The following is a 26,230-nucleotide window of genomic DNA, read 5'->3' as shown; positions in this document are numbered from 1 at the left end:
GTGTGTGTGTGTATATATATATATATATATATACACACACACACGCACATATATATAACTGATTTTGCTGTACACTCAAAACTAACACATTGTAATTAACTATACTTCAATTTTAAAAAAAGAAGGACATACCAACAGGCTTTAACTTTTTTCTTCCCCATTGCCAATGAATTTAGGTATCAGCTTCATTGTGATGTTCTAAATACACTAAACTCCAGTAACTACAGGTTTTATTTCTCCAAGTGAATAGTTATCATATATCAAAGATTCATTTGGATTTTAAATAAGGGCGACCTGTTTTCCTTATATTCAAACAAGCTTAGATCCATCTCTCCATCAGATATAGCAGAAAACAGATAGTCACATCTAGCTCTCTTGCCATCTAAATAACTCTAGAACTTCTTAAAGATGATGATTTGTTTTGTGACTACGCTATAGCTGTATGCTATCCACTCAGTTTTCACTATTTCAAATATCATCTTCCTATGTACCAATTGAGGGAAGAATAACATTCTGATTAGTACATAAGACTGCTCCTCTGGGTTTGGAAATAAGAACTCTTAGATAGTCAGAATACGAGCATCTTACCAAAAATAATTTGTCATCAAGTCTAGTTGATAAAAAAGCCCTGTGAGTTTAGGTGTACATTAACTCCTTATTCTCAACAACCAAATCAAGTGTAAAATAAATATTGAGACACCTATATCCTTAGTATGTGTGAAACAGAAAAACAAGGTTATATTAAGAGTTTGCCAATCTCTTATCCTATTATCCTACCTTAAAGATATAGCTCTTCAGTCCTATTGGCCACAAAACAGATGTTGAAGTGACTACCTATTTAGGAATATTTTGTTACAGACAGGCTTACAGTGAATTACAAGTCACAGTAACAAAAAGCATAATCAGCTTTCCCAACTCCCCAGCCATGGCTTCTTGAGGTTCACCATTACAACAGAGTGAAATTTGAAGTGGGGGAAACACTTCACTGCTGCAGTGGAAAGAAATTAGTACTTCCAGTTGTGTAAACCTAAAAGACTTCTCCGAATTCACTGAATTAGTGTGGACTGTCAAGGCAAAGATAGACTGTGCACAATAGCCATGGAGCCAAGAAAAGACTAACACTGTGAATGCTTAAACAGATCCTAGTTGACAATTATGCAAACCCTGTTAAAGGAGATGGTCAGAAAAAAGTGCAGAACAGCTCAAACTACAATTGCTTTGTCTTGTCCAGATAATTGATGACTGTGTTAGAACATTCCATATGATTTGAACCAAGCTTTTTCACAATTTAGATCCAGGTTAGTACAATTCCGTCACCACACAAAACACAACAGAAATCCTTAAAGTTCAATAAGATGTATCCAATTTCAACACATTTTCAATTTTCAATACAGCTGGATAGGATCTTTGGTAAAGACCATTTCAAATGGACCATTATGAATTTCACATCTTATTTTAGCCATCTTATTTTAGCTTCAGAATGTATATCAGGTGTTTTTTTCCAGACCCAGCAATTAAAGGATTGTAAAATAGCTAATGAAAAGCTCCAAAGAATTGATCCTCAGAGAGCAAACCTTGCAACACCAAACAACCCCAATTTCCCTTGGGCATCTCAGCTGACAGTGTTATTGCTAGTTAAGTAAGGCAACTAGAAGACATACACACAAACCATCACACTTAAATAACCTGCTCCCCACATAACTAATACTTACTGAGAGGCTGGTTGCTAGAATTTTCTTATTAATTTGAAGCTATAACATGAAACATTACAGAGCTTCCTTGAAGATGATACCCTACCCATTTTGTATTGGGTACATGTATTTTATTATGTAGTTATGTGTGTTGAGCGTCTTATCCAATCTTGCCCAGTTACTTGATTTTAGAGTCTCACAGGCTTTGTATCTTGAAGCCAAACAACCTGTTGGAAACAAACAGCAGAGAACAGGACCCCTCCTATCTGCTTGCTGCCTAACAAATCAAAACACACTGAAATCTCAGATTATTAGAGAAGGTTTTTGGATAAGTAAATAAAATAAAAACTGACTTGTCAAATGGGACTCCCTGCTGCTTGGTACCATGTGCTACCACAGCAAGATGCATCTGTTCCACTATTAAACATGTTAGTGAATATGATATAGACAGCCATGGCATTATCAAATATTCTTAGTGCCTATTAAACTCCATAGCTACATATTTTAATTTTACCTTTCATTAGTAAAACTCAAGGCGGTAGCACTTTGGAAGCAATTTTAAAAGTTCAAAGACAAACTATTGTTTTGGTTATATTTCACATGTTTAAATTATATTCATGCATTACTAATAAAAAATGGGCAAGCTAACCAAAACGTTCTCAAATTTTACACGTGGTTCTAGCAGCTGTGATTTTGCTCACAATGGATGCAATAAGACTAAAGTAAAAAACAAAAATCACATGTAGAATGTGAAAAACTTAAATAGCTACATCTTTTTTTCCCTTCTGAACATCTTACTTCCTTTCAATTCAATCTTAGCCATTATCAAATGCCACACAACGTGTGAGCCAGTCCCTTGATGGAATCTGCTCTCTGGGCTCGAGAACTTTGTCGCTGAAATGGGCTATCAAGAGCTAAGACATCTATGTCTTACTAAATGCTTAATAGCAGAACACATCTGTTGTTACTCTGTTTTATTAAGATTAACCACAATAATGTTGACAATATTAATACATTTAAAAGCCTGTCACGTTCCACTGCTGTTGCACAATTCCTGGGGACTGCATGATCAAAATAAGTAGTGACTGGGGGCAAAGTTAAGAATTATGGAATGTGTAGAAGGTGAACAACACAAGGCAGACTCTGAAACGAGTAGCGCCTTCCACTGGGACATTAACCTCTTGCCTGCCTGGCTCATCCCAGAAAACTGTATAGCTGTTGTTTTCCTAAAATAAGTCACATAATTCATGAACTCCTTATCCCACTTCCTCAGCCTATTGTTATTCTATGAATGCTGTAAGAATATGAGAAAACCTGTGACCGAAGCTAAAGGGGGTTTGGTACCACCTTTAAACCAGTGTTATTATTAAAACGTACACAAATCAAATAGGCCAGAAAGGAAAATCATTCTACAGAGCTCAATGTCTTAAGAAATAATGAGGCCAGTTTGTCTTTACATTAAAATGCCCCAGTTTGTGACATCCATATATATTTGATGGTGGGAATGTTCAACAGTACAATTTTCCTGAAGGACAACTCTGCAATAAATATAATGGTTCTGCTTGTAGGAATGTATCTTCCTAAAAATATATATTAATATATGTGAAACATTATTTTTATAAGCTTAAAATTTTTTACTCGTTTGTAATAGTAAAGATTCTGAAACAATTAAACAAAATATCTGTCTTTAGGGAATGGTTTGCTAAATTTTAGTACATATATGCAGTAGGATCCTATGAGGCAAATATGAGATTATATGCTCTAAAGTGGCAAGATGCCCAAAATATATTAAATAAGAATAATCGAGTTGCAGAATAGTATGTATCATATAAAAACATTTTGTCTTTTTAAAGAATGTTCAAGTGTGTCAGCATAGACAACTATTTACACATATATATAAAGGAAAAGAAATATATATGTATATGCATAAAAGTAAAGATTAGAATTTAGACACCACAGTAAAAAGGTTGGTCATATTATAGGCAGCTTTTACTTTTTATTCTCATCATTGCATTTACATTTTTCAATAAGTACTTTTATGATCTAAGAAAATAAAATTTATTAAAAATATGGTCTTTTTCTGGAAAGTAAATAGAGACATAGAACAACAGATAAAATTCAGTTCCCTCTGAACAGCCTGTCATAAAATATTATCGGCCTTGCAGACCCAATTCTATGCATCACTAATCTATTGAATCCAGTTTATGTCTAGACAGAAGAATCAAAAAAAAAAAAGAAAAAGCCAGTAAATAAAAAGAGAGCAGTTAAATAACAAATACAGTTTACTGAAGAGAAAGTTCATTGAAAAGCTAGTTAATCATGAAGCTGATGGCTGCAGTATGTTCCTCACGTAATAATGAACAATATCTGTTGCAATTTCAAATACCAAAAAGCACCCCCAACCACTTCATTTATCCAACACCCTTCACAATAGCCAGTTACAAATAACCAACTAACCACTGGCTGTGAATTAGGCATTGGTGGGAGAGCTAGAATTTACAATTTTTTCTTTCTACACGTGAAATTTCTCTGCAATGCCTCTCTTTTAAAGATCAAATGAACTCGGTTCTGAAGCCTACATGGCAGGCTGTCTGACCTTACTTCACATATAACTGCTAAAATTTCAACCCCATTTCTCTGCTGATGCCCTGTGGGATACGGAGCTCCCAAAGCCTTGCTTTTACTACTAATTAACAATAATGAACAGGATGACATACTTTTCCTTTGAACACTTCTGTCGGGAAGATATCCAATCGGCAAGAGATACAAGCAATAGACGAATTCCCTTCCCCGCCCATTTACATGTGACTCTATCCTGCCTTTTGGTTAAAAAAAAAAAAAAAAAGTAGGTCGAGCTGTCTAGGTTTTATGCATTGGCTTTAGAACCTGGGGAAAGGATGAAAGTTTTCTCTCCAGCCAGTTTCCAGAGCATCGCAGGTTATTTTTATATTCATCTACACATACCACTGATACTCTTGTGACAGTTATTAGTTTAGTCCCACATTTAGGCACAACTCAAAAAATAACAATGATACCTATAATTCCACCCATTAAAAGAATTTTAAAACAAATATCATGTGCTATGTCATGGCACTCTATTATTATTTAGTGCATTGTGTTGAGGGACACAGAAGTTCTAGCTTGTGCCCAAGCTTAAGGAATGTCATAGTGTAATACACAGTAAAGACTCACTAATTTAGAATTGGTAATTTGGATTGTATGATCATTTGAAAAAGTAGCTGGGCTAGCCAGAAATTTTCCTTTGCGCAAAAGAAAAATGGGGCTTTGCAGTCAGAACATGTGATTTGGGTCAACTATTTAAAAATGCAATTTGCTCATCTGTAAAATTGAGATAATAATTCAAATCTCAATGGGTTATTGTGAATATTAAATATAATTTTTATGCAAAGTGTTTAGTGTTTGGTCCATAGTAAGCATTCAGTACATGCTAAATAGAATTGTTTAGCTATTATTCTTACTAAGCCAACAAACAGAGGAAGCCTGATTTCAAAGGGAGAGTTTAACCCTGCTTAAGATAATTAACTGTTAGAACTTTGAACATTTAATATATATTAATGAAAATATTTTAAAAAACTATTTTAATAAATGGAGAATCGATTTCACCTCTATCATTTTAACAAGTGTCACAGTAGGAGAAGAAATAAAAAAAAAAAAAAGATGGTCAAATTGCCAGGGTAGTAGAGGTTAATTACCTTCCACAACCCTAATCAATTAGGACTGAATACCACAGGAGGTTTTTGTTTGTTTTTTTCATTCACTCTCCAATTGGATTAATCATCTCTCATCGAATCAGAGTGCAGGGAAATATATCACAGATGTTTTTATATAAGTACCCAAAAGTATACAGACAGCAGATAAGAAGCATACTGAATCTCAGAGAACTGACTACTTGCTTGGAATATTTGAGCCTGGAAGCGGGGCTGATCAATGGTCTAACGTGAGAGAAGTCTTCCTTCCCGGAGAAATATACCATGTGGATAATGAGTCCATTTCATGATAGGCCCCAGCGCTCTGGCCTCTGCCTTGAGTGTGCAAGCCTCTGTAGGTTGTAAAAGGGGAGCCCAGGAGAGTGTCACATACTTTCACCAATACCTTTGGGAGTCTGCCTCATACTGGGCTCCAAGGAGAGCACTCCTCATGTGAGTTCTTGTACCACAGTGGAAATTTACCAGCAAGAGGGGAAGGGAGGCCACAAGCCAAAAAGGAAGGCTCTCATTCATGCCTGCATTCCTTCATCAATAAATATTATTACTATGTATTCATGAGCACTGTGCTACTGTCTGAAAATACAGAGATGTAAAGATACATAGTACATGGTAACTGACCTTGATGAGTTCACAATTTAATGTGCTGAAAGGACACATAAGGAAATAACCATGACTATGGTAAGTAATATAATAGAATTAAGAACAAAGTGCTAGGACTTCCCCGGTGGCGCAGTGGTTAAGAATCCGCCTGCCAATGCAGGGGACACGGGTTCGAGCCCTGATCCATGAAGATCCCGCAGAGCAACTAAGCCCATGCGCCACAACTACTGAGGCTGCCCTCTAGAGCCCACGAGGCACAACTACTGAGCCCACATGCTGTAAGTACTGAAGCCCACGCGTCTAGAGCCTGTGCTGAGCAACAAGAGAAGCCACCGCAACGAGAAGCTCGCACACCACAACAAAGAGTAGCCCCTGCCACACACCCTCCCCCGGCTTGCCGCAACTAGAGAAAGCCCGTGCAGAGCGACGAAGACCCAACTCAGCCATAAATAAATAAATAAATAGAACAAAGTGCTATGTTAGTACCAAGAAGCACATGATTAGTTATTCCCTAGGGGACCAAGGAAGGCTTCACAAATTTATGAAATATATGATCCAGGCCTTAAAGATGAATAGAAACTCACCAGACTAGAAAAGAGAGGAAGGCAAGCAGGAGTGAGAGGAAATAGGAATATTTCAAAGAAAGAAATGAGCATGAACACAGGCACTTTGGAGGTCTATCTTTGCTGTTATTTCATTATTGGTACAAATATTTTTTGAAAATTGTTCTCTGCCTTTAAAATTATGAACACCCCAAATTTACAAATCAAACTAATTACAAAAGCTAACTAGCTCAATACAAAATGTTTGAGGCAACTAGTCAACCAGATAACTTTCTATGTGCTTATTTAACTAGAGAAAATAGTTTACATAGCTGATGTCTGGAAAGCTCAGTAATTCAAGGGATGTATGGTATGCTAAAAGCTGAGGTTGTTTGACTTTTCAGAGCTGCATTAAACGGACCACAGGCAGAGTTGTGGGGTGTAACCAGAAGAGGGATTGCTCCCTATACCTTTACCTGCACCACACACATAAGGCCCAGAGGTTAAGCACATCGACTTAGGAGTCAGACTGCCGGAGTTCAAATCCTGGTTTTGCTTACTAGCTGTGTGACCTGTGCCTCCTTTCCTCATTAACTAAATAAGGATAATATTTTTTACTGTAGCGTTTTTATGAGTATTAAATGGATAACAAATGTAAATTTAGAACAGTCATGTGATTATTGGTTGCTTTTATAAATGTCACACTTAAAACCTTTGTGTTTCTACAGCAGGAAGGTTTGGAATATCAGCCTATGCCTACATTCTATGACTAATATGTCATAAGAATAAAAGTTATCCATTAAATTCTAAGATACTTGAGGTCAAAAGCCACGTCTCAGTTGACTGTATTGCAAGTGCCTTGAAAGGTGCTTTAAAAAAGTCTATCATACAGAGTGAAGTAAGTCAGAAAGAGAAAAACAAATACTGTATGCTAACACATATATATGGAATCTAAAAAAAAAAAAAAAAAAATTGGTTCTGAAGAACCTTGGGGCAGGACAGGAATGAAGACGCAGACATAGAGAATGGACTTGAGGACACGGGGAAGGGGAAGCTGGGACGAAGTGAATGGCATGGACATACATATACTACCAAAAGTAAAGTAGATAGTGGGAAGCAGCCACATAGCACAGGGAGATCAGCTCAGTGCTTTGTGACCACCTAGAGGGGTGGGATAGGGAGGGTGGGAGGGAGACGCAAGAGGGAGGAGATATGGGGATATATGTATATGTATAGCTGATTCACTTTGTTATACAGCAGAAACTAACACACCACTGTAAAGCAATTATACCCCAATAAAGATGTTAAAAAAAAAAGGTGAAATACGAATATTAAAATGAGATTATGTCTGAGTTGGAGTGGGGAACAGCTCGAGATAGAGCCGGAAATGAAGCCCAGATTTTGCATTCATTGCAGGTCCAGCTAAGGAGTTTTTGGCTTTCGGACTATTTGCACTGTAGGCTAGTGGTTCTCCAACAGAATGAAGGCATGGTGCACCAGAATCTTGCCTCGAGATACCAAACTATAAAGAGGCAACATAATGAATTTGAGACATGCTAGCAGTTAGCTCAGATTTGCATCTCTAACTCATACTTAACAAGTTAAATATAAACCAACTTCTCCTAAAGGAGACCATGCCCTTGATCGGAGCAGCACTGAGCTATTTATTGCCCCTGAACATTTTCAGAATGCACACAGGCAGTTTAAATTGGCAGAGCTTCTAGAACCAAAAGATTATTTCAACAAATATTTATTGCTCATTTGCTAAATTCCAGGCTCTAGCTGGACTCTGGGAATACAAAGGTGCACAAAATAGATGGAAGTCGCCGCCCTGACACTGCGGCTCAGCATCACATTTTTCATCTTAAATAAAGGATCTGCCATCGTAACTTAAACACTTTAATCTGAACCCCAAATTTTGCCTGGTTCACAAAACTGCCACCAAAAACAGAAGAAAGTACAAGGACTACGAAAAAGTGATACAGGGTTTTGGGGCCGATTCTTTTCCAGACAATTGACTTTGCTTTGTCCAGGAGAAGTAAATTACTAAGTGTCTATGCATACAATTTTGAAAAACTGTAAGTCAGTTTCTCCCCATACTGTAAATAAACTTTGGGAAAAAATAGCTAATGAATATTATGGAGGGACTTCAAATTGATAGTCTGAACGGGGAGTTCATGCCCATCCCTGAACAGCCTTGGGGGCAAGTGAGGAGTTGAGACACAGTCTTGCAGAGCAGAGAGGGAAGGGGAGGAGTGATGGGTTGAGTCTCAGGCTCTGTGCCGCACTCTCCCTGCTTTTGTTCACTTAGGAGTTTGTTTTGCCTCTAAGTGAGCACAATTACTGATAGAGCTGGCTGAATATTATCAGTCAGATATGTCCTGAACTAAAAGAGGTTGAGAGACCCACTGCCATGAAACATTTAGAACGAGAGGTTGAAATAACCAAGTTTTTACTTTACAACAGTGGTTCTGGTGGCAGTGCAGAGTTGAATAAGAAAGAAGAACCTTGTGAGCAGAGAGATCCGTTTGAAGTCTGTGCAACAGTTCAAGAAGAGGACATTCACTTAAGGCAAGAATAATGGGAGTCAAAGAATGCAGATAAATTCTATGTGTTTCTTCTGTTTCTGTTTTTTTTTCTCTTTTTGCGGTACGCGGGCCCTCTCACTGTTGTGGCCTCTCCCATTGTGGAGCACAGGCTCCAGACGCACAGGCTCAGTGGCCATGGCTCACGGGCCCAGCCGCTCCACGGCATGTGGGATCCTCCTGGACCAGGACACGAACCCGTGTCCCCTGCATCGGCAGGTGGACCCCCAACCACTGCGCCACCAGGGAAGCCCTCTAAAGCAGATAAATTCTAAAGCTCTGTTAAGCACTTGAAATGTGGCTAGTGGAACTGAAGAACTGAATTTCAAAATGTATTTAATTGTAATTAAGTTAGATATAAATTTAAAACTGATAGTTGATTCAATTATGGAAAACTTTTAAATATGTTTACGATAATTCAGCTATGTGAATCTATGCTGCCAGTGGGAAATTTTATGAAATATACAGTATTTCTGATGCAAATTTAGATTCTGAATTGAGAGGCACTGTAAGTGTAAAACACACATTAGATATCAAAATTTAGCATGAAATAATAATACAAAACATAGTAAAATGTATATTGATTATATGTTAACATAATACTTTGGATATAGTGAGTTACATAAAATATATTAAAAGTTTCATCTGAGGTTTTTTTTCCTTTTTAATGTGACTACTAGAGAACTTAAAGTTACATACATGGCTCACACTATATTTCTATTGGGCAGTACTGATTGAAAGACATTTCTGGAATTTAGTGAGAAACAGAGATTACTTCATAAAAACAAGCATGGGAAAGATGTCAAAGTTTTCATCTATAATTGTGTAGATGGGCAGGCAGCTGGAAGACAACGAATTCAGTTTTGCCTGTGAGACATCCAGGTGGAGATGCCTTCGGCAATGCTGGTCGGTGATGAGAAGGGAACTCAGGGAGTGTGTCTGGGAGTAAGCAGTATGCATTTGCTGGCTAAAATGCAGAACAGAATTTTAGGAATATTAACTTTTTTTTCATAGACCAAAAAGCCTGAATAATCAATTAAATTTTGATCTTTCACCAAAGAGTTTCTTGACCTGTCAGTCTTGTATTTCCACTCTTTGTTGGGCAGCAAGGCCCTAAGGGGTAGTTTCAGGAGGAAGTGTTTCTCTTGATAGGTGAACACCACCATGAAAGTGTCTCCTCAGAAACCTGAGAAGTAGGTTCTTCCAGGGCTGTGCTTTGTTGACAGAGAGGTTAAACAGTTTCCTGTCTTGTGACCTAAGCGTCCCCAGGTCTAGCGTACTACCTCCTAAAGTAACCGCCTAAAAATAACACCTGTGCATTTCACAGCTCTGAAAATTCTTGTTTTCTTCAGAAGAATTTTCTCAAACCCAGTAAAAATCATCTCTAGTTCTTTGCTCCTCATTTAAAATGTGGCTTATTTATGCCTAGGGTTAACTTGAGTGCCCCTGAGTATATTCACCTAGGTCATTTCCTTCCTTTTGTTGAAACGAACTGCCTGTGTCAAGTGGTGCAACATCAGCTTTCATAGGACTGCAATGCCATAGTGTCACTTCCATCTCGTTTCCTGGTCTTTGACTGACATACTCTCTACGCTGTTTGCATTTTTTAACTACTACTCTCATGCATTTTGTTTATGGCTTTCAGTGCGGTTTTTCTGGTGCAATAAAAGGAGTGTAAAAATGACTCCTTATTCAGTATGCATTCCCCAAACTAGTTCTTAACCCTCAAGCAATGTCATTACTCTTTTTCCATCCATCTATATTGTGTTTAGACTTCTGCAAAAGCCAGCATCCTTAACCTTAAAGCCAGTGTATGCTTTCATTGCTGCTCATCATTTCTTCCTGAGACATGTAGACGTCTTGATCATAAGAATGAATGTATCAGATATCAGATATATTCTGAGCATGGGAGATCTTAACCATGTCTGCTCCTGGGAATCTCTTAATACCCTAGCTCAGCTGCTCCTGGATTTCTGAGCCTATATAAGATAATAAATGTTGGCTGTTTTAAGTTGCTAAATTGTGGGGAAATTTGTTACACAGAAATAGGTAGCTAATACATTACAAACTGCATTATAGGTGATCAATAATGATGTGTTGAATGGGCCAAAGGAATATTTCTCGAAGGTATGCTTTTGAAAAATAGTAGCTACAGAAGAAATGGAGGTGTGCTCAGTAGCCAGAAAGGATTCACCAATTTTCTTGTTTTGGCATCTTGTCATAAGGAAAGGGCAACTCATCATTGGCTAACTTAGAATGGATTTGAAACCATTCTGTTAATATAGCTTGGGTTCCATCACAAAACGGTAGGTCAAGAAGAGCAGTGATCACAGATTGGAGGAGAATCTATGTCCAAGATTTTCTCTACCTAGATAATGCCCTGGCCATTGTTTTAGCAGCTTTTCCAAAGAGATTCCTGAGCTCTAGACTTCTTTCTGCTAGCTCAGAGCGCTACAAGATCCCAGGCCCAACCCTGAAAACACCCAACATTTGAATAGAGAAGATGATGACTGAGCAGAATCTAGAGAGTGAGAGAGAATGAGAAGAAACCTTCTGCACAGATTCAGAAACAGAGAAATGACGATAAGAAGTTCATTTTTTTAAAAAGTGGACTAATAAATTTCACTGGCATGGAAAGATAAGAATAGAATTGTGGACATATGGACTGAAAAGGGAAATTAAGATTAGAATGTTCAGGACATTAAGTATTAGTCACAGAATGTGCCTTTACCTGTAAGTACTTGGGAAGCATAAGTGTGTTTTTTTTAAATTTTGTTTTGGTTTTATTGTTATTACTTCTATATGGGTTTCATTATTATCTGTTAACACAATATAATTTCACAAATGAGAAGGCAATATTTTGTATCTGACCATTAACATTCGGAATTGAAATAAAATTTCTCAGTCCTCTTTAATGGATTAGCTAAGCAAAATTGACGAAACATAGCCTAAAGCAAACACACACTACTGAGGTTAGACTATTTGGTACTATCAGTGTGTTTTAAAAGAGGAATAATAGAGGAATAATCAAAGAGGCATTTTAGCAAATTAACCTGACATAAGTACATCAAATTATTCAGAATAGAGACAGGAAGATAACTGAGAAGGTGTGGCAGCTGTTTAAGCATCTAAGTCATAAGTACATGAAATAAGGAGGTGCAGGTAGAAACAGCTGTTTTGGTTCTTTTTATTAAATTTCACAGCAGCAGAATTTCAGAGGAGGAAATAATTCTAGAAATCTAAAAGCAAATTCAGAGAGATTTACTTTTGCTCTAAGGTGACAACCAGTTTAGAAAATGAGATACTAATTTTCATTAGAAAATGAGATACTGAATTAACTTCTAAGGGGAAAGGATGAAGGGAGGAATTTATTTTAATTCACTTAACGCCATCCATCCCAAAATAGGACTGTTTCAAGATATCTGGGCAGCACTTAAGAATACTGAAATATGATCTTCATTTCTCCCATCTTCTTCAAAGATAACATTCATCTTTCATACCTTAGAAGGTTGGGCAAAAATTTTACAACACATGGTAAAAAGACATTATTTTAGTCTTTCTTTTAAAATTCTAGTCAAATAGGCCAGATGTTCTCTAACTCACATAAGAACCAGGAAAACAAAACCAAATAAAATATCTACTGTGTATAATTTACAGGCTTTAATTTAAATATTACATGGTAAAGTGAAATTCTTAAAACATGTGAATCTGTTGGTTAAAAAGAATGTTTCAGATGAAGCAGCTGAAATTCTAGAAAAACCTGTGAGGGAATAATTGGGTTTTATCTTGTTGATATAGACATGCACCAATATATAAGTATTGACTTTTAAAAGATTTTTTAAACTTAATCTTCATAAAGCATAAGATAAGATGATGAGAAAGATTTGACATGTCAAAAATACCGATAAGCTATTTTGAGACACGTAATATTTACTATAAATACACTATGCTTCTAGTCTACACTAAAATCGCTGATCAAAAGGTGTATTTCTAAATCAAAATCAATTAAGAGCTTGGTTTCAAAAATAAGGCTTCCGGCCCAGGAAATTACAAAGAAGAAACACTCAAGGCAAATATATACAACAATTCACTAATCGAATTTGCAACGCTCTTTCATGCTCTGAAGATGAAAGAATTTCAAAGAACACTCTCCACTCATCCTCTCCTCCATGCTCCACACATTTCCTCTGGTCAGAACCAATGCACATGTTAATATTCATGGCAGTGAGTGAGCACACATTTGCAGTGCTTTCTTCTAAGTCAGAAGAGTTACGTAATCTCCAATTAACGTTACCAGACTGATTTATGAGAGATGATGTTTCCTCTAGAGTGACGACACTGGTAAAATTTCTAGATGTATCTCATAAATTATGAAAAACTTGAATTTAAGTTTTTTGCTTATTGCCTCTAAGATTATTTTATTCAATATTGATTAAATAATCATTACTAATTTAAATGTGTATAATAGAAAACTTTACAGTTCACAAGTCTTTTTTTTTTTTTTTTTTTTTTTGCTGTATGCGGGCCTCTCACTGTCGTGGCCTCTCCCGTTGCGGAGCACAGGCTCCGGATGCGCAGGCCCAGCGGCCATGGCGTGCTGGAGTGTGATGTACACTCCCGTTTTAGTATGAAGAAACAAATGTAAAATTCCTCATCACAAATTTTTATGTTGGTAATATGTTGAAATGATAATATTTTGGATATATTAGATTAAATAAGATACATTAAAATTACTTTCACCTCTTTCCTTTAACTTTTTTTTTTTTTTTTTTGGCGGCGTTGGGTCTTCGTTGCTGCACGCGGGCTTTCTCTACTTGAGGCGAGTGGGTGCTACTCTTCGTTGTGGTGCACGGGCTTCTCACTGCAGTGGCCTTTCCTGTTGCGGAGCATGGGCTCTAGGTGCGCGGGCTTCAGTAGTTGTGGCTCATGGGCTCTAGAGCACAGGCTCAGTAGCTGTGGTGCACGGGCTTAGTTGCGGCATGTGGGATCTTCCAGGACCATGGCTTGAACCCACGTCCCCTGCATTGGCAGGCGGATTCTTAACCACTGTGCCACTGGGGAAGCCCTTTTTAAATTCTCTATCTTAAAAACCTATCATTTGTCCACATTCTTACAAATACTATGCAGATAAGAAAGTTAAAACTGCAAAGGGAAGAAATGGACATATCCCAAGATGGAGAAATAACCAAGAAACACTAGTCACGTTGGGACAAAGTATGTTTACTATAAATAATCTAAGCTACCTGGTAACCAGGGTCCCAGCTGGCTTTTTCATTCATTTATCTAACTAATATTTATTGAGATAAGTACTAAGTGGTGAGCTCATTTATTTTTGTATCCACGGAACCTTGAACATAGGCTTGGGCCATATTAGTTGCTCAGAAAATATTTCTGGACAGGCTCCTAGCATGTACTGACATAAATGATGAAAAGCCACATTTCTACATTATATTATTTTTCTCATTAGTCATTATTATTATAAATTTTGTTCTATGCCATCAGAAAGTTTACCACTATTTGAAAAAATGGACTGGTCTGAAATGACTAGAGAACAATTCAAGACAAAAGTGAGTTACAATAAATGAGGCAATTACTAAGGAGAGATAATCACTTATCCAGCAAAAATTCTCACCATAGACTTTCTTCAAACAACCAACTACCATAATCAATTCTTAGCTAAAGATTCAGAAAACAACATCAATAAAAATACGTAACTTTTCAATAATACAGCCAGTACGTATAGAGTGCTATACTTTTTCTATATCGTAAACAAGAAGTTGGATGACTTTCTTCAGAGTTATGTAGAAACTAAACTGCACTTATGACTTCACTTTGACTACTGAAAATCTGAGAGTCTATACTCAACCCAAGCCACAATATTTTCAATATATAATTCATGAATTCTTTTATTATTTCAGAAAACATTTCTGAGCCCTTGTATTCTAGGCACTGTGTTAATTAATTGCCCCTCACTTTATGTCTTAACCTTCCCTTCAGCCCCTTCTAAAACCTTGTACATTTCAATAGCAATATCATACGGCTTTGAGGTTAATAGTGGTAGCATTAATATTAACATGGCAAAAAATCCATCTGTAAAGACTAGGCCACTTAAGTAAAAAATCATTTTATTCCAAGTTATTATATTTTTAAGAGTATAGTTAATCAAAATTTAAATACGATTATATTTTTAAGTAAAATCAAACATGATCATTTGAAAAAATAAGATAATAATGTCAAATATTCACATCCTCACTGAAATTATATGCCAATCAGATTTTAAAAGTTATCAAACTAAAGTGGCATTACACAATTCAGCAAGACTGGAGCACCAAGACTGGAGTGAATGTATGCAACCGACTTTCCAGCTCACTGGATAATTCCATTAATTAAGGATATAAATATAGCTTTTAAATAAGATCAGAGTATAGTTTACACTTGGCTGACCTTGAAGGTTTATAGAATTTTCTTGGAAGTTTAATAGATAACCAAAATTTCTAACTTTTACAGATTAAACATATCTGTGAAATCATCAGGTTAATTTTTAAGTCAGTTATATTTAAAAACTAAAATCAGACAATAGTAATAATCTTTCTACAACTGTTTTCCTCTTACATTTCCAATTCTGAAGGAAGCAGAAGAAATGATTTGAGGAAAATCAGGATATACTCAAAGGTATGTAAACCATTTGATAAAATAGCCTTTGAACAGTCCCAAATCTAAGAATCATTATTAAGAATACTTCTGCTTCTATCAGCCATGGGTATCAGCTCTGGTCCCCACCCACTTCATTTTCTGTCCCTTTACTTCCTTCTTCCCTCACTCCACCCCTTTCTCTATCCCTCTCTCTTCTTCTCAAGCTCTGTCTCTTCCCTTTTTTAATATCTAACTCCTCCTTCTCTTCCTCTTCCATGTACCCAACATTATGGGAAAGGGTTAAAGGTCAACTTTAGAAGTAAAAAGAAAACCACTGACTTACTTTTGTTTGCAATGTGGAAACACGGAAAAAAGTGGCTTACCTTCATGTAAGCAACTTGCTGAGTCAGTAATGGCTGATCACTGCTTGTAGGCAATGAGAGAAAAAGGGGGGAAACGGAAAGTTTCAGTTGGCCAGATTTGGACTAAGACTGGGTCCTAGTAGTTGATACAGGAGTTAGTAGGGCTGACTACAAATGGTGTTTGGTAAGCCCAGAGAACCAACATCCATCTTCAATTTCCTAGTCAAGGACAGGCTAGGATTAAGAAAGAGTTTGAAGTCAGCAAATCCAAGAGGAAGGGTGTTACAAACAAAAACTGAATCCAAAGTGAATGGCCAGCCAAGACCAAGAGAGGAGAATCAGAAAGAAGGAGGGCCTCACAGGATATCTATCAGAAATCTCTGGCCAGTAAAGAAGCTTTGGAAGGTACTGGGCTGGGTTTTTAGGGACAAGTTCCTTTACATATACAAGGACTCTAAGGCACAGATGATCAGAATTGGAAGGAAGTACCCATTCCTATGGACTAAAACCCTTTGACCATAAAAGAAACAATGGTTTGAGTAATTCAATACCATGGCCCCTTATGATTTGCAAGTGATCATTATAGAACCTTTTCTCAGAGTAAATGTGTAATTGGTTATGGATCAATAAGTAATTTCTTTCAGGAGGAAAAGCTCTTGTTTTCTTATTTATTTATTTTTTTAAGTACCAAAAAGGCTCTTAAATCAGAATGGAGCAAATACATTTGGAAAGTTGAGATTACTCTAAACAGCAAGATTCCTTACTGCATTCGTTACCTCAGCTGATCACTTATTTATGATGCCATAAAAATCTAGATGTCTTCAATTCTGATGGTTAGATATTTGCCAAAAGGCAGCTAAAATTACTTTCCAATGTTTCCCATTTTGACAACTGAATTTTGAATAGAAAATTTATGATCGTTCAGTAATGGTTGTGCTGAGGTGTTTTGGGTTTTTTTTTTTGGAGTATAATTGCTTTACAATGGTGTGTTAGTTTCTGCTTTACAACAAAATGAATCAGTTATACATATACATATGTTCCCATATCTCTTCCCGCTTGCGTCTCCCTCCCTCCCACCCTCCCTATCCCACCCCTCCAGGAGGTCACAAAGCACCAAGCTGATCTCCCTGTGCTATGCGGCTGCTTCCCACTAGCTATCTACCTTACCTTTGGTAGTGTATATATGTCCATGCCTCTCTCTTGCTTTGTCACATCTTACCCTTTCCCCCTCCCCATATCCTCAAGTCTATTCTCTAGTAGGTCTGTGTCTTTATTCCTGTCTTACCCCTAGGTTCTTCATGACATTTTTTTTCTTAAATTCCATATATATGTGTTAGCATACAGTATTTGTCTTTCTCTTTCTGTCTTACTTCACTCTGTATGACAGGCTCTAGGTCTATCCACCTCATTACAAATAGCTCAATTTCATTTCTTTTTATGGCTGAGTAATATTCCATTGTATGTATGTGCCACATCTTCTTTATCCATTCATCTGATGATGGACACTTAGGTTGTTTCCATCTCCGGGCTACTGTAAATAGAGCTGCAATGAACATTTTGGTACATGACTCTTTTTGAATTATGGTTTTCTCAGGGTATATGCCCAGTAGTGGGATTGCTGGGTCATATGGTAGTTCTATTTGTAGTTTTTTAAGGAACCTCCATACTGTTCTCCACAGTGGCTGTATCAATTTACATTCCCACCAACAGGGCAAGAGGGTTCCCTTTTCTCCACATTTATTGTAAGGGTTCCCTTTTCTCCACATTTTGATGATGGCCATTCTGACTGGTGTGAGATGATATCTCATTGTAGTTTTGATTTGCATTTCTCTAATGATTAATGATGTTGAGCATTCTTTCATGTGTTTGTTGGCAGTCTGTATATCTTCTTTGGAGAAATGTCTATTTAGGTCTTCTGCCCATTTTTGGATTGGGTTGTTTGTTTTTTTGTTATTGGGCTGCATGAGCTGCTTATAAATTTTGGAGATTAATCCTTTGTCAGTTGCTTCCTTTGCAAATATTTCCTCCCGTTCTGAGGGTTGTCTTTTGGTCTTGTTTATGGTTTCCTTTGCTGTGCAAAACCTCTGAAGTTTCATCAGGTCCCATCTGTTTATTTTTGTCTTTATTTCCATTTCTCTAGGAAGTGGGTCAAAAAGGATCTTGCTGTGATTTATGTCATAGAGTGTTCTGCCTATGTTTTCCTCTAAGAGTTTGATAGTTTCTGGCCTTACATTTAGGTCTTTAATCCATTTTGAGCTTATTTTTGTGTATGGTGTTAGGGAGTGATCTAATCTCATACTTTTACATGTACCTGTCCAGTTTTCCCAGCACCACTTATTGAACAGGCTGTCCTTTCTCCACTGTACATTCCTGCCTGCTTTATCAAAGATAAGGTGACCATATGTTTTGTTTTAGTTTTTGTTTTCCAAGATTAGCAATAAATTCAGCTCTTGTGGTCAGTTGTAACCTTACTGAATTTATTGGAAATTTTAGAAACCTAGAAAACTAAGATTAAGAAAATAAATGAATAAAACTTTGAGAATTAAGACCCTGCAAGTTTGTGATAATGTATTTTGGTGTTTGGTGGTTTTCCTAATCATTTTACAATGAGAGCCTGAAGGCCAGTTTCTAACAGGAAAGAATATGTTGACCTAATCAAAGGTCTTCTGAGGCATGGGTGCAGGTAAAGGGAGAACTTGCAATGATAAACAAAAGCAAAACAAAACAAACTTATAGGATCACATAAGGCAGAAGAGATAAACTATACCTCAAGAATAGAAAGGCAGATGAAGAGGTTGATATGCTTCTGGACCTTCCAGCAGATAGAGAGTTTAGACCAAGAACTATGATGATAAGAACCCCTTAGAGTTTTTTGAATATATGACACTCTCCTATGGTTGTTATTTTGATATATCAATAAAATATTAATATATCTTGACAATGAAAGACTATATGATTCTTTGCAAATATTGTGAGTAAATGAGAAGTTAAAGAATTGCAACCACACAAATTAGTAACTCTTTGAAAGCAGAGATATAAGGAAGAGTCCCCAAGCTATAGTCAGTTACGACAACTTTAAAAGGTAAAGAAAGCTTTTCATTCATGAATTATTATCTGACATTCACTAAAAGCTAACTAAATTCTTGTGGGAGGCTTAGAACTTAGAGAAAAAGGCATGGTCCCAGGACATAAATGGCAAGAGTCCATTGTATTTTCTTGATGTGTATGTATCAAAATGAGTATAAGATGGCATAGAAGTAACCTTTTTGTCTTTTTCTTTCATATCCCCAAATACCTTTAAAGATTCCTTTTCTCCTGTCCACTGCATGTGACTTTAGACAATTCTTTTCTCAGGTGAGAAAAGAAATAAGGACACTGGATCCAGATCTGCTGTCACCAGTATTACAACCTACTGCTTCCAGCCAGATGGAATAGTATCTACTGGACCACAATGTTTTTTATTAATTTGGCAAGACTGCCTAAAGTCACTAAAAACACACCAAGAATAATTGTTTGTGAACAGAGAATTGAGAGGAATTCAGACTTAAAAAGAAAAAAAATCTATTGTCAAGAACATTTTTAACAACAGTAATAGCTATAAGGTCTTATTACCTCTAGAGTATATTTATATTTTCTGTATATTTTTTGCTGGGGGAAACGTCCAAAAAGCAGAATTATACATTATTTACTAAAAGCTAAAAGTTGAATCTTATTTTAGAAGTACTTACTATATGCAGCTCTAGGTAGTCTCCCAGGCCAGAAGAACTGTCCACTCGCACCAATACAGCTTCTTTCTGAACAGTGCTAAACCCTATGGCCAGTCTGTCTGCTCGTGTACTTGGCCGGTCATTAGGAGGCCACTTATACGTGATTTGTCCACCACCTTTGCTAAAGATATACGTTGTCCCAGCTGGAAAACAAAAACCAAAACCAATTAGTCCAAATACATCAAGGGCACACTTTCCTATGTTTGCTATGTTGACATATCAGTAAAGTATTAAATTTACACCATGGGAGTCACAAATAAATAAAATAAAATAACAAGAACAAAAACAAAAACCTATGGTGAAGCAAATAACAGATTTTAATCAAACATGCTCAAGAAAGAGAATAGAGTTTTTTTTAAAAAGAAATATCAAGGCAGTTCCATTTTTAATACACTCATTAAATCAACCAGCAGGTGCTTCAGAACAAACGGGAGATTACTGCTTTTTCCACTGAGTTGGACAAGCATGCAATGTAATGGGGCCTTATTTCTTTCTTCCAGTTTAAAAAAATAGTTTGGGGCTTCCCTGGTAGCGCAGTGGTTGAGAGTCCACCTGCCGATGCAGGGGACACGGGTTCGTGCCCCGGTCCGGGAAGATCCCACATGCCGCGGAGCGGCTGGGCCCGTGAGCCATGGCCGCTGAGCCTGAGCGTCCGGAGCCTGTGCTCCGCAACGGGAGAGGCCACAACAGTGAGAGGCCCGTGTACCGCAAAAAAAAAAAAAAAAAAAAAAAAACTGTTTAGTAGGAAACATTGACTTTGGATGCTTCAAAAGGAGCAGAAACATATATCAACTTGTTTTTGAAACAAGAGCTGCATGTAGATGTGACAGGGTCATACAGCACAGGGAAGGAAATTGCAAGAAGTATCCTATGAATCAACTTTTATGGGGACAGGGCCTATTCACATATGACAGATCATAACTAATGGATGAACAGCCATAAGACCCAACAGTCATGTCAAGAAAATACAGATAATAGATCCCATCTATAGAAGTCAGGTCTTATTTAACAAGCAACATCTACTAGTTGTCAAACTATCCAGCTCCATAAAAAGACCCATTTTTTTCTCAAAGCAAATGCTAGTTTTACAGCAATAAGAATAATGTCATAGCCTCATTTGGTAAATGTTCAAATTTTACTTTATGATGGTGATGTCAGTAAATTACCTATCTTGCTCTAAAAAGAGTTTTGTTTCAAATAAATTTCCTAAGCATCCAATGTGTTAAAGTCCTATTCATTGCACCACTGGCATCTACCTCATTTAATGCAACAAGATTCTTTGAGTAAGAATATTTGGAAGACACGTGCAAAGATATATATAAAGGAGAATGAATCTTCCTCCATGCTAAAGGGGACCAGAGAAATACTTATTTAGTTATCTCAGGAATAAACCTTAAGGTACAATTTATAGGAGCGTAGCGTTCCAATAACAAAGGATGCCAATACATATTTATTGTGTACCTACTATGTGCCAACATGGTAAGGAAAAGCAATAAAACTAAATACTAAAATTTAGGCCACAAAGCATCTCGTGTGTACGGAAATATAGCTTCTACCAAGAGTAAGGGTTATAAGTAAAAGTTGAGTGTACAGCAGTATGTTTTCAAGATATCTACACATTAAATTTCTATGAACCAAATTTACCAATTAAATGATGTTGGCAATGTCACATTCATGTACATTTAGTTAAATAGCTGATGAGATAATTTTTTCTCTCTTTTTATATTTTGGGGCCAATCATTCTTTTTATTCTCTCTGAGACATTTCCACAGGCCCTTGAGAAACTCCAAAGAACTCTGCAATATGCTTAATGTGCCTGACTGGTAAAATAGGCCTTGGTATGCAGACCTGACCCAAGAAACATGTCAAGATAATATTGATATAAAAGTGATAAAACAGAATCTTGTTAAAAATGCAGTGGTAGAGAGGTTAGTCATTTTCTTGAATACTAATGCATGAAAGCAGTTTCTCTCTCTCATGAGAGAATAGGTATGTTATATTTGAAAGGTACTAATCAGTGTGCAAGCAAAGAAAATTCAGAGTATACATATTTGTGTATCAGAAACGCCAGAGCCTTCTACAACCATTTATGTTCTACAGTATCAGAAGCTTGTTCACCACAATATTAACAAGCAAGCACTATTTGGTAAATCTTCCTCTTGGTAATTTTTGCAAATAATTAAGTATAAAATGTTTCAGAAAAGCCTACATTGATAAACAATAGGACAAGAACATATAAAAGTAAAGATTTCCTTAAAAGGAGGATGTGGTGGTGACCTCTGAGTGTTAGTACTTGATTGATTTTATTTTTCGCCTTTTAAGTAACTTTGTCCTCTAATGACTATATATTTCATGTGAAGCAAAATATTCAAGTAGAGATGCTACTTAACAATATAAAACAAATCTAAGAACTCAGATGTTTTCCAGAATCACCAGAGTAAGGTAGTGTTGTAAGGCAACAATATCATATATTACATAATTTTTAACATTAAAAATCACTTTCACAATAATTTTTTCATTTCCTCTCTACTTCTGTATGGAAAGTAGGGCAAGCATTACTCCCACATCACATTTCAGGAAATTTTAGTCAGAAGGATTAACGTGTTAACTAAAGTTGCAAACTTGGAAGAGCTGATAGGAAATCTAGTATCCAGATTCAACTCCTGTATTTTTTTTTATTACATAAATGTTTCTGTTATCATAACAAGACAGTCAAGAAAAAGTTAATTGGGTATGTCAGTCTGAATTTATCAAGGCCAACTGTTATCATATTCGAATGTCTCATAACCATAAAGTGACATTTGCACCTCATGATCATATACTGTCCTTTCACCTCACAATGCTTTTAAAAAAATTAAAAAATAGCATGTAAATGTGAAATGACAGAACATTTAATATATGTTGATTAACATTTAGTTTAGGGTACACTTCCCAAACTTGTGGAACTATGCAAGTTTCCTGTTGCTGAGGATAATAATTTAGAGGTTTATCTATTTTCAGTAAGATAAATGTCACAATACAAATACTGTTACTCGAGATTTGATTTCATCTCTATTTCAACCTTTCCAATAAGTGTTAAGACTTGGCAACTAGCATGCCAGTACCTACTCTGTCTGCCTTACAACGACTTTATTCTTCAGGTCTTGCCAAAACCAAGCAAAAACAAGCGTAACACCATGTGCCAAACAAGGCAATTATTCCTAGTGTCCTTTTTCTTCAGATATATCTGAAAATCAATCTCTCTTCTTTCTTCGTTGTATGCACAATAGAGCATTGTATTGTACACATCAGCACAATTCTGTAATAAGTGAGAGAATTAGATGTCCAGCTCCCAACACAGCTCTCTTAACCTACCTCTGTAAGCATCTTGGCTTTAAAAAAAAAATCATTTTGCATCAAACTCTAAAAATCTATGTTCTTAAAGCCCTCCTTCCATCGAGATAGAAAATTACAATACACTCTATTTTGGTGACCTTAACAATATGAGAATACTCCCACAATAAAATGTAGTAGATCAGATGACTAAGGTTACTTCATTTAACATGCATCATTCTGAACAAAGAACATGATGTACTTACTGCAGGAGAATAGCTAAGTAATTAAGAATGTAAGCTCTGGACTCAGACAGACCAGGGTTCAAATTCCAACTGTATCATTTTCTAGTTACATGACATTGACTATTGTGCTATTTATTCTAACCCTTGGGTTTCATATCCTTGGGGATATTAACACTGTCTATCTCATAGAGCTCTGTCAGGATTAAATGAAATATACACAGTAACACCTCAGTCTAATTCCTGGCATATGGTAAGTGCCCAATACATTTTATTTTTCATTTTTTTTTCATAGCGGTATTATTTTTAATAGTCCAAAATAGAAAACAACCCAAATATCTATCAGTGGTAGAATGGATAAACAATGGTATATTTATACAATGGAATACTCTATAGCAATGAAGATGAATGACCTACAACTACATTCAACAATGCCCTTGATTCTCACTAACATAATGTTGAAAAAAAAAAGATTCTGATTTCCACAACCTTTTGAGACTGAACCAGGAAGAAACAAAAAATATAAACAGACCAATCACAAGAACTGAAATTGAAACTGTGATTAAAAATCTTACAACAAACAAAAGCCCAAGACCAGATGGCTTCAAAGGAAAATTCTATCAAACATTTAGAGAAGAGCTAACACCTATTCTTCTCAAACTCTTCTAAAATATAGCAGAGGGAGGAACACTCCCAAACTCATTCTACGAGGCCACCATCACCCTGATACCAAAACCAGAGAAAGATGTCACAAAGAAAGAAAACTACAGGCCACTATCACTGATGAACATAGATGCAAAAATCCTCAACAAAATACTAGTAAACAGAATCCAACAGCACATTAAAAGGATCATACACCATGATCAAGTGGGGTTTATCCCAGAAATGCAAGGATTCTTCAATATACGCAAATCAATCAATATGATACACCATTTTAACAAAGTGAAGGACAAAAACCATATGATCATCTCAATTGATGCAGAAAAATCTTTCAACAAAATTCAACACCCATTTATGATAAAAACTCTCCAGAAAGTAGGCATGGAGGGAACTGTCCTCAACATAATAAAGGCCATATATGACAAACCAACAGCAAACATCATTCTCAATGGTGAAAAACTGAAACCACTTCCACTAAGATCAGGGACAAGACAAGGTTGCCCACTCTCATCACTACTATTCAACATAGTTTTGGAAGTTTTAGCCACAGCAATCAGAGAAGAAAAATAAATAAAAGGAATCCAAATCGGAAAAGAAGAAGTAGAGCTGTCACTGTTTGCAGATGACATGATACTACACATAGAGAATCCTAAAGATGCTACCAGAAAACTACTAGAGCTAATCAATGAATCTGGTAAAGTAGCAGGACACAAAATTAATGCACAGAAATCTCTGGCATTCCTATACATTAATGATGAAAACTCTGAAAGAGAAATTAAGGAAACACTCCCATTTACTGCTGCAACAAAAAGAATAAACTATCTAGGAGTAAACCTACCTAAGGAGACAAAAGACCTGTATGCAGAAAACTATAAGACACTGATGAAAGAAATTAAAGATGATACAAACAGATGGAGAGATATACCATGCTCCTGGATTGGAAGAAACAACATTGTGAAAATGACTATACTACCCAAAGCCATCTACAGGTTCAATGCAATCCCTATCAAACTACCAATGGTACTTTTCACAGAACTAGAACAAAAAATTTCACAATCTGTATGGAAACACAAAAGACCCCAAATACCCAAAGCTATCTTGAGAAAGAAAAACAGAACTGGAGGAATCAGGCTCCCTGACTTCAGACTATACTACAAAGCTACAGTAATCAAGACAATATGGTACTGGCACACAAACAGAAATATAGATCTATGGAACAGGATAGAAAGCCCAGAGATGAACCCACACACATAGGATCATCTTATCTTTGATAAAGGAGCCAAAAATATACAATGGAGAAAAGACAGCCTCTTCAGTAAGTGGTGCTGGGAAAACTGGACAGCTACATGTAAAAGAATGAAATTAGAACACTCCCTAACATCATACACAAAAATAAACTCAAAATGGATTAAAGACCTAAATGTAAGGCCAGAAAGTATCAAACTCTTAGAGGAAAACATAGGCAGGACACTCTATGACATAAATCACAGCAAAATCCTTTTTGACCCACCTCCTAGAGAAATGGAAATAAAAACAAAAAATTAAAAAATGGGACCTAATGAACTTCAAAGCTTTTGCACAGCAAAGGAAACCATAAACAAGACCAAAAGACAACCCTCAGAACGGGAGAAAGTATTTTCAAATGAAGCAACTGACAAAGGATTAATCTCCAAAATTTACAAGCAGCTCATGCAGCTCAATAACCAAAAAACAAACAACCCAATCCAAAAATGGGCAGAAGACGTAAAGAGACATTTCTCCAAAGAAGATATACAGATTGCCAACAAACACATGAAAGGATGCTCAACATCATTAATCATTAGAGAAATGCAAATCAAAACTACAATGAGGTATCACCTCACACGGGTCAGAATGGCCATCATCAAAAAATCTACAAACAGTAAATGCTGGGGAGGGTGTGGAGAAAAGGGAACCCTGTTGCACTGTTGGTGGGAATGTAAACTGATACAGCCACTATGGAGAACAGTTTGGAGGTTGCTTAAAAAACTAAAAATAGAACTACCATATGACCCAGCAATCCCACTACTGGGCATGTACCCTGAGAAAATCATAATTTAAAAAGAGACATGTACCACAATGTTCACTGC

At 36.5% G+C, this 26,230-nt stretch overlaps 1 protein-coding gene across 2 annotated transcripts in view; it reads right to left on the bottom strand.

The window, feature by feature from the left end:
• Positions 1 to 26,230, bottom strand: part of NRXN1 (neurexin 1) — a 1,152,893-nt gene that overhangs the window by 307,206 nt on the left and 819,457 nt on the right. For both annotated transcript variants that reach the window (XM_007470152.1, XM_007470153.1), the window contains one exon: positions 19,870 to 20,051. In XM_007470152.1, coding sequence (XP_007470214.1) covers positions 19,870 to 20,051 — 182 coding nt within the window. The remainder of the gene's footprint in view (positions 1 to 19,869; positions 20,052 to 26,230) is intronic.

Source organism: Lipotes vexillifer, unplaced genomic scaffold, assembly GCF_000442215.2.
Source record: "Lipotes vexillifer unplaced genomic scaffold, Lipotes_vexillifer_v1.1 scaffold1411, whole genome shotgun sequence".
NCBI lineage: Eukaryota > Metazoa > Chordata > Mammalia > Artiodactyla > Lipotidae > Lipotes > Lipotes vexillifer.
Note: the sequence above shows the minus strand (reverse complement) of the source record. Positions and strands in the feature narration are given on the sequence as shown.